The 10,173-nt window shown below is 33.7% G+C and overlaps 1 protein-coding gene across 4 annotated transcripts; it reads left to right on the forward strand.

The window, feature by feature from the left end:
- Positions 1-2,377: 2,377 nt before the first annotated feature.
- LOC110692482 (ent-kaurene oxidase, chloroplastic-like) lies at positions 2,378-9,126 on the forward strand. Of its 4 annotated transcripts, XM_021869490.1 has the most exons (10): positions 2,380-2,987; positions 3,075-3,168; positions 3,250-3,312; positions 4,216-4,376; positions 6,758-6,919; positions 7,022-7,162; positions 7,268-7,522; positions 7,623-7,784; positions 7,878-8,072; positions 8,538-9,126. In XM_021869490.1, exons 2-10 carry the CDS (start codon positions 3,156-3,158, stop codon positions 8,847-8,849), a joined length of 1,464 nt encoding a protein of 487 aa, XP_021725182.1. In that variant the 5' UTR covers positions 2,380-2,987; positions 3,075-3,155; the 3' UTR covers positions 8,850-9,126. The 4 variants fall into 4 exon arrangements, with proteins under 4 accessions (XP_021725180.1, XP_021725181.1, XP_021725182.1 ...); XM_021869488.1 differs by having other exon boundaries at positions 2,378-2,987; positions 3,075-3,312; XM_021869489.1 differs by having other exon boundaries at positions 2,378-2,831; positions 3,075-3,312.
- Positions 9,127-10,173: the final 1,047 nt, after the last annotated feature.

Below are 10,173 nucleotides of genomic sequence, written 5' to 3' on the forward strand. Positions count from 1 at the left end.
TTTTACCCCCAAAAGGGATTTGAGTTTTATATCCCTGGGAAATCCCTTTTCTTAATACTCTTATTCTTCTTTCATTCGGAGCTGCCGTAACTTGGGCTCATCATGCTATATTGCTATACTCGCGGGGAAGAAAAAACGAGTAGTTTACGCTTTAGTAGCTACCGTTTTACTGGCTCTAGTATTCACAGGCTTTCAATTAATGGAATATTATGAAGCATCCTTCACTATTTCGGATAATATTTATGGTTCTACCATTGTTTTTTTGCAACAGATTTTAATTTCATGTGATTATAGGTATTCTTTTCTTGATTATACGTGGTATTCGCCAATATTTTGGTCATCTGACCAAGGAACATCACGTATTCACGCTAGCTTTGAAGCAGCTGCATGGTATAGTACTAGCATACTAAACTCACTGGAAGTCCGATCCGAAATACCACTATGGTCGTTTTTCCATTAATGTGTAGCGTGGACAAAATAACTTAAGTGATATGCAAATACTATCCTCCCACGAGCTACTGACTTTGTTCCCAATCCCATATTCCCGTCCTTTTCTACTGAAATCAGGATTTTCGTTTCTTCCTAGCTGTATAACTACCCATATTTTCTTTAATTTGTATTTTTAGCTTTTTAAAGACAGGTGCATTTATGGGGTTCTTCGAAATTGTCTTATACACTCCATTCTACAATGAGATTAATAGCAAAGAATGAAAGAAAAGAAGGGGAGGGAAAATGGAGGAAGGGAAGGGAAAAGAAAGGGAGGGGGAGGTGAGCTCCATTTTCCCTCCAAATCTCTCCAATTTTGGAGAGATTATGGTTACTAAAGTGAGAGGGAAAATGGATCCCTTCCTCTCTTTCCCCTTCCTTCCCCCAATCTTTTACCCAAACAAGAGATTTTATCCCCCTCCATTTCTCTTCTCTGCTTTTCCTTCCATTTCTTCTTATCCAAACAAAGTGTAAATGTAAACTACCATGTCTTTATAGGCCTCCTCATTCCAAACTATCAACCCAAAAGAATACAAATCTATGTGACGAAATATAATGAGATCAAAACAAATTTATACCAAATCCATCTACCATCTTATAATTATCGAAATTCTAGTGATAATATTGTGAACAACAGACAATCACTCAAGAAAACAGAAACAAAAGAAAAAAAGAAAAAAAAAAGAACAAAGGATAAAACTTTAATCTTTTATTACTCTAATATTATTATTATGCTTTAATGAGATGATGATGATTGCTGTTTAAATATTATCATGTCGCTTGATATGTGTTATTGTTATTGCTTGATCATGTCTTTTCTACAGGCTTAAAGGGAATTTACTTGAAATCACGCTTAATAAGATAATTAATAATTTTATTTAGGCTAATATGATTTTAATATAAGTAATCGCTAATAAGAGATTTGTATGTGCATTAATAATAAACCAACATATGAATTTTGTTACTCCCTCCGTTCCCTTTTATTCTTTACGTTTTCATTTTAGGTGTTCCTTTTTATTCTTTACATTTAATATCTTTCCTTTTTTTGGTCATAAATATTTGACAAAATTACCCTTGCTTTACAGTTTAAATACTCAAATATCCTTACTTTTCCATGTGCAGTTGTACTTTTACTACTATTTGAACGGTTTTTAATACTTGTTATTACTTTCTCTCTCCTTTTTTTTTTCACCCCACATGTACAAGAGGGATTTTAATGGGGGGAATGTTAGGTATGTAGAAATCCATAACAAGGGTTATTCATGTAATTATACATATGTACAAACGAATGCATATTTTGGTATCATTAGATGATCAAATGGTACAACTGAATATACAATAATACTATATATGCACATAATGGTATTATATATGCATTAAGTTGTACTAAATTTATGCATAAATAGTACCATTGAAGATTAAATGGTACTATATAAACTTTCAGGGGGCGTTTGGTTTGAAAAGTGGAAACGGAGTGGAAAGGAATTGAAACAAATAAGAAGGGGGAAAGGAATCATTTAGCTATTACCTTTTCATTTGTTTCGTTTCACCATAAAAAGGGTATTTGTTAAGAGGAGGGTAAGGGTATTTGTTACCCCAAGTTTTTGAGAGGTAACAAATAAGGGGTAATCATTACCCTTAGGTAATGGTAATTGTTACCATGCCTTCAAACCAAATACATGATAATGGTATTGGTTTAATCGAATCCGTTTCCAACTCAAAAAATACACCAACCAAACGCCCCCTCAGTGTAACAATAAACATGTGATCCCCCATCACGTGATATAATCCGACTAAAAAATAGGTGGGGTTCACCTACAGAATTCTCTCTTCCTATCTTTCTCCTCTTTTCTCTCGCTACCATGTGTTTTAAATTTAATCAATGTTATGTATTTACAAATACATAATATTCTTCCATTTCCTTTTTTCTCATGTACAATATTTTTTTAAAGTAAAATTGTACTTTCAATCATTGAATTATTCCAATATGCCTCTAGTTTACACAAAATCTTAATAATCGCGCATAATTTCAAACGTTTAAAACAAAAGGAAATGGAGGGTGTAAAACTTAGTGATATTTGGTGAAAAATCCGATTAACAAAATCTAAAAAATAAAAAATAAAAAAAAATAATTAAAAAAAAATAAAAAAAAGTGAAACATGTTCCTTTTGGTTTCTTACCATAAATAGGCGATTATCTTTGATGTAGTGACACAAACAAAATCCAGAAATAATCTCACTTATCTGGATACACATCTTTTTACAAGGAAATAAATCCTCTTCTACAATTCACTTCTAATATAGACATGACACCTTGAACAGATGCATAGCACATAATCCAATAAAGTAATTAATTTGTTCCCACCCAAAAAAATAAAAACTTTGATTTTCGCACAACATTATTGTCCTGTTCTTTTTAATTATAAATAAATATACCAAAATTTATGTCATAGGAAAAAAAAAAAAACCCAAATTTAGTGGGGTTGTCACAAAAATATTTTGGTAATTTGTAAAATTATATATTTCTGCTTATGTTAAAATTACATGATATCAACCTTAATTTATTTTTGTTGTACATTTGTTTTTCAGAGAAATTGCGTTGATTCAAATAGGAGAGGGCAATTTGAATATCCTGAATTACCCTTTGATATAGTGGTAATTAACAGAACAATGGAGATGATTGGTATGAATTTTCTGGAAAATCCATTTGCTACAACGATTGCAATAGTAGCAGTCTCATCAATCGTATTGATGGTATTGTTAGGGAAATCATTTGTGAATGGAGGAAGAAATTTTTCTGTTTCATCTCAAGGTCCTCCTGTCCCTAGTAAGTCCTCATTCTTATTTGTATATTTAATTGCTTAAATGAATAAAAAGTTTGCAAATAGTGAATAATACATAATTTAACAAGGGATTGGTAAATACAGAGTGTCTAAAAACTGGATTTTTTCTTTTCAAAAAAAAAAAAAAAAAAAACTGGATTTTTTTTTGAATTGTTATTATGTTTTTATATGTGAATTTACGAGTAAAATCTTTTGTTTATAATTTAATATTAATCTATTGGTTTATCAACAATGGAGTTTTTTTTTTTTTTTTTTTTCTAGTCATTTGCATTTTAGTTGGACTTCTATTTGACCGTTAATATGTATGCACATTTAAAAAAATTGATAAATCTCATTTGCAATTTTTTTTTTATTAAATGCACATTATGGAGTCAATATGGTCAAATTTAATAGCAAGGGAGGGTGAGGGATAACTAAAGTGGTTAGAGCTCCCTTCCCGATTTCAAGATATCCTTATATTAATCTCATTACTCGCCCTTGTGGAACTCAATACACCAAGGGGGCAAAAAGGGACGTTAGTGTATTTTATACAACTGTGAGCTCTAGCACATTATTTTTTGGTTAGTGATTTTTTATTTACCTTGAAGAGAATATTGTACAAATGATTAAGGTAGGAAGATTTTTCAGGAGATATGGCCATGTGTCATTCGGTTATTGATTCAGTAGCAAAGTAGATGGAGTATCTGGGACCATATAAATCCTAAAGTATGTTGTATGAATGTATGATGTAATATGAAGTAGAAGATTACAAAATTGGAAAAGAGTTGACATTTTTGTTTTGTAAACCAGTTTTGAAATTTTTTGATTTTGTCATTGGTCATTTCATTTGTGTTGAATTTGATTGATTTTTTGGCGAATTAAGTTTGAAACAAATGGTAATGATGCAGAGGTTCCTGGTCTGCCTTTACTTGGGAATTTGCTGCAGCTCAAAGAGAAGAAGCCTTACAAGACATTCACTAAATGGTCTGAAGATCACGGTCCTGTTTATTCGATTCAACTTGGTTCTTCTCATTTGATTGTGCTTAGTAATTCAGATGTTGCGAAAGAGGTAGTTCTTACTCATTGTCGTCATCATCATGAGATACATTCTATAAAGACCAATTCTGTGCCTTGCAGCATATCTGCATATTGTTAATGTTTACTGTTGTTACTAATCCGTAATAAGCTATACATAGATATGCTCTATAACTTATTTGCTACATTTTTTTTTATATGTGTACTGTTTGATATATTGATTATGTGATAAATACTGTGATTAAGGATTTTTTCATGTCTGGGGCTCTGGGGTATGCATGCTGATGTGTATCGCCAAGGGAGACTCATTTGACAGTTAATGAATTAGCAAGAGAGAAGAAGAAGTAAGTAGTGTAATGAGGTGATTTTTTCGATTTAATTAGAAAGAGGGAGGAGAAACAGAACTGTCTAGGAAGGATGATAAACTTATTCTAAAAATTTCCTGTATGAGTTGTATCAATCAAGGGGTTGGATGTGTTTTATTGAGGCCTTAAGAGTAGGAAGGAGATTGTTGAACAAGGGGCTTGATGTGTTTGGTTAAAGCCATATCTATGTACTCGGTTCTTTGTCTCCTTAGGCAGGATGTTTTCGACATTCATATTGCATTTTCTTAAGGCCAACTTTTTTCTTCAAGCCTTTTTCCCCTTTGCCCCCCCCCCCAATTCTTCCTCCTTTTCTAATTTCTACGTGTTTATGCAAAGAGAATGGGAACGAGGTTTGTTTTAGCTTTTAACTTTTTATTTATGAAACTTTTTATTCTGTAGAGTATTAAAGCAAGTCTAGACAAAAGGTATAAATTTGAAGGCAAAACCCCTTTTTATAAGCAAGAAAGCCTTACCCCAAGATGGGGTTGTCCTCTCCGAAGCACAAGCACAACACATGACTCGGGTTCCCAAAGAATGGACCCCAAATCCTTCACCTTGGAAAAATTGAAATCTCAATGAAATTTCATTTCATAATTGTTCTCAAGCAGTAGATATGAACAAGATAACTTCCGGACAACCTGTATATTTACCAATGATTTTCATTACACAATTTATCCACACTAGACAACTTATCTGTCTGAAATTTTCAAGTCTTGCGTTTGCCTTAGATTCTTAATTATAGCAGCATTAACAGGGACCTTTTCATGCTAAGGAACAGATCTTTTGAGCATCTTACTCTTTTGCATGTCTACTCCCTGATAGCCTGCAGCTTGTTGCCACCAAAACTCAAATACAACCAGGAAAAAACTTGAAATAATCTTCTACTAATGTCACATTTTAAAAACAGTAAGCGATAGTTTCAGGTGTAAATCCACACTTAAGACAGATTCCATCATCACAAGTAATCAATAAGTTTTTGTCAAACCCAAATAGTTAGCCAGCTAAGTAGCTAATGAAAGTATGTTTAAGCTGGTCAAAACTATTTCAAACCCCTGTAGTCATGACCTCATGGGGTATGATGGCCATCATATGGGGGAAAAAAAGAATAAACCTCCATATCCTTATGATTAGTCAATATCTCAATATCTATTTTTTTTAAGTTCAATATTGAGATTACTTTTTTTCCCATGTAATCTCAATATCTCATACATTCATACCCTTGCGTACTTGTGTAATGACTAATGAGCTAATGCCTACTAGGAATAAACCTCCATTTTAATTCCATCATAAGCATCAGCAAAAGTGCTCCTTATCTGGCATATAATTTTTTCAATGCCATGAAACACTTGAAGGGGGTCTATAATCTCACAAATCTGACCCATCTACCCATTTTTAGCCTTAAAAACCAGTTTCTGAACTTATTTACTTCATATTTTTTCCCTAATAGGTTGTAGGAATATTGTCCGTAATTTCTGGGTAAATGGTTTCCATTTACACCTGAAGGATGGGAATGTATCTTGCAACTTCTGTCCTCTTTATGGCTGCTGCTCTTACATAAGCAACATTATCTACTAAAGAGTTTATAAACTGACTCCCTTGAATTTTGTGAACTGTAAAAATCCAAGTTTCTGAAAATAAAATCTTTAATCATATATGTGGTTCATGCAACTTATAGTACAATTATGGCAGTTTGAAAACTGTCGTCAATAACTTTATCACTGTCTGCTAGTTTAGTAAATAGGAATTAGAAAGCACCAGATTTTGAAATTTTGGTATTGTCTAGACACTTGCACTCTGTACCAAAGGGTCATCAAAGCTCAGTATAAAGGACTTTCCAAAATATGATTGAGGAGTTGTGAAGAATATGTTGAAGTGTATCCTTGCCTCCTTTGTTTTGGTGCTGTTCAGTCATATTTAGCATCACACGGATTCCCGGTTTTAAGTATATAGTTGGAAAAATGAGCTTCTGTCTTTATATGCTCACGCTTGTTTTAACCACAAGCTGTTAGGCAAGTGTATTAACATTTTTTTCTCTCTCATTATATTTCAGGCTATGGTTACCCGCTTCTCATCTATCTCGACCAGAAAATTATCAAATGCCCTTAAAATCCTTACCTATGATAAATGCATGGTTGCAACTAGTGACTATAACGAGTTTCACAAAACAGTAAAGAAATACATTATTTCTTATCTATTGGGCTCAAATGCTCAGGTATTGTCCTACCTTTATTTGTTCTTGGAGGTTGCTCTACAAGTTTTTAATACAATAATACATACATTTATCTGAAAAATCGTCTCCATGCCTTAATTGCAGAAGCGCAGTAGAACAATTCGTGAAACCATGTTGGAGAATGTAGTAGGCTTCTTCAATATGCATATAAAGAGCCACCCCCTTGAAGCAGTAAATTTCAGGAAAATATTTGAGTCGGAGCTTTTTGGATTAGCTTTGAAACAAGTACACCACTGTTTCTCTTAGTCGAGTAGTCTGGACATGATTTTGGCATATGATTAACAATGTGTTAAATTGGCTTATAATGACTAACAATAACTTCATGGACAGGCTTTAGGACGGGATGTGCAGTCTCTTTTTGTTGAAGAGCTTGGAACTACCCTGACAAGAAATGAAATATTTCATATTCTAGTTTTGGATATGATGAAGGGTGCAATTGAGGTCGATTGGAGAGATTTCTTTCCCTACCTCAAATGGGTTCCTAATAATACGGTAGAAGAAAATATCAAAAAGTTGGATTTTCGCAGACTAGCAGTGATGAAGGCACTTATTAAGGAGCATAAGGAACAAAACAAAGGCAAAAAGGTATTTAATTTGAAAGAATTATCCTGAACTTTTATGTAGCTCCTAAGTTTTCTCCATCACAAGTCGCTAATAAAATTATAATTGTTGCAAATCTAAATAGGATTTCAATTCGTATCTTGACTTCTTGCTGTCAGAAGCAAATACGTTGACAGAGACTCAACTAGCTATGCTGCTGTGGGAGCCAATCATCGAGTCTTCTGATACCACCTTAATCTCAACAGAATGGGCCCTTTTTGAACTTGCCAAGGATCCTGAGCGTCAGGTTGTTCACTGACAGACTTTTATTACCGACATAATTCTATCTCATTTCAGCTAGCTACTCATTATCTAATTTGCAAGCATTATTGGTGGACAGGAGCGACTGCATCAAGAAATACAAGCTGTTTGCGGCTCTGATAAGATTACAGAAGATCAATTATCTCAGTTGCCATATTTATCAGCTATTTTTCATGAAACTTTGAGGAAGCACAGCCCTGTTCCCATTATTCCTATACGATATGTGCACGAAGATACTGAGATAGGAGGCTACCACATTCCTGCTGGAACTGAGGTTTGATTTCCTCCATGCCCTTATATTCAAGCTTGGTTTGATTGGACAGAATGAATAGTATATTAGTTATGTATAGTCCTTGATGATTCACATCATTGAAGTTAAAAATGTGATTAAGCCACAAGGGGATGTATGAGGGCGAGGGTGAAATTGAACGCCCCCTCTCTCTCACAAAGGAATGTTTTTTCCTTTATTGGGTGGATTGTTTAATTACTCTAACCTTTCAGATGAGCAAACTGAGAAAAATGGAGGAAATTTTCATTGCTACACCTCTCCCCCCCAAAAGGCCTCAACCCCCTAAACTCTTTCAATAAACTTCAAGTACCCTCAAAACTCGGACATGGAGTATGGAGTTATGGACACTAGATACTTTAATGGGTAAAATAAATGGAACGATTTCGACAAATATATAGCTGAGTCTGACGGCAATTTGCTTCTTATCTGACTATAGACCGTCTTACGCAGATTATAGTGAACCTCTATGGATGTAACAGAGACAAAAATCAATGGGAAAATCCTGATGAGTGGATTCCAGAGAGATTCCTAGATGACAAGTACGATCCTCATGATCTTTACAAGACGATGGCTTTTGGAGCAGGCAAAAGGATCTGTGCTGGTTCGCTTCAGGCCATGTTAATATCTTGCACATCCATTGGTAGATTGGTGCAAGAATTCGAGTGGAAGCTGCAGCCTGGGCAGGAAGAGGACATCGACACTGTCGGTCTCACCACACATAAACTTCATCCTCTGCATGCCATCATAAATCAGAGACGTTAAATAAATCAACTTAGAAAATTTTTCTGCCTGCAGGAGACATGACTGGTTTCTCGACGAAGTAGACAGATTGTCAGGTGAGAAAATGTATCTACAGACAACAACTTATGGTAATAATCATCAGAAGAACTTTATAATTTACAAAAATAAAACAAGACTTTATACAGCTAAAGGAATGTAATGTCATATTTTAGTTTGTTGTTCTTTATTATGTTACAACTTAAACTGTCTCCTGTGATCCTGCCTGCAATTAAATTATGCTGCATATACTTCGCTCTAACATGGCTAAACCTTCGGAATGAGCTCTGTCACCATAACACGACACACAACCACCTTTGTATCGTCTGTTACAAGATCTGCGGTTTTTGTTTTCAAAATTTTCATACTCAAGTTAATTCATTTCTTTGAAAAGTATAAAAATTTCTCGGCCTATTCATTCGTTATGTTATGGTTGAGATAAGCCCAACAGTATGATGGTTAAGCTGACAACAGTCATATAAATATGAGGCATTATAAAGTATTTTTGATCTGTTATGCTGACAGAATTTTGTGATTGTTACAAGGAAACAGCTAATTTCTCCATAATCAAATATAATGTCCTAGTATTGAGGCCTTGTTTAGTTTGATGTAATACATTTTGAACGAAAAATTAATTTTCGTGGAAAATAAATTTTCAAGGAAAAATATAATTGCTAATTAGTTTAATAACTTTGTTTGGTTCCTTAATAGAAAAGTTCTAGATAAATATATATAAAAAAAAAGAGTAAAAGTTGTAAGGATAGATGAGAGAAAAGTAAAAAGGATATGAGAAGGAGGGATGAAAATATGATTTCTCTTGTTTTGTACACGAAAAATTTTCCATCATTAAAGATGTAAATTTCCGTCATTGGGATAATTGTTTTTCATGCACCCTGACCTTCACAAAGGAAAATATGAAAACTATTTTCCATGAAAGTATTTTACATCAAATGGCCATATTGTATAAATGAAAGTAAAGAATATGTTCTTTATTTCAAAAAGGACAAAAAAAGGTTTCTTTATCTTCAAAAGTTTTTCCTCATGGTAAAATGTAACTATGGAAGTAGCTGTTAGTTGTGAACTTGTGATAGTAGCTGTAAGTCGTGGACATGTAATAGTAGTTATTAGTTGTGAAGTTTTATTGATAGCTATGAATAGCTGTGAATAAGCCACTAAGATCGAGTTTGGCAAAATAGTTATTGATTATTTGTATGCTTGCCAGTTGACCTTTTGCATTATTAATTTGTTTTACTTTGACCATGATTTTTACCAGCTATGTTACTTGGATTTGTGTACCCATATCCAACAC

Source organism: Chenopodium quinoa, unplaced genomic scaffold (genome assembly GCF_001683475.1).
Source record: "Chenopodium quinoa cultivar QQ74 unplaced genomic scaffold, ASM168347v1, whole genome shotgun sequence".
NCBI lineage: Eukaryota > Viridiplantae > Streptophyta > Magnoliopsida > Caryophyllales > Amaranthaceae > Chenopodium > Chenopodium quinoa.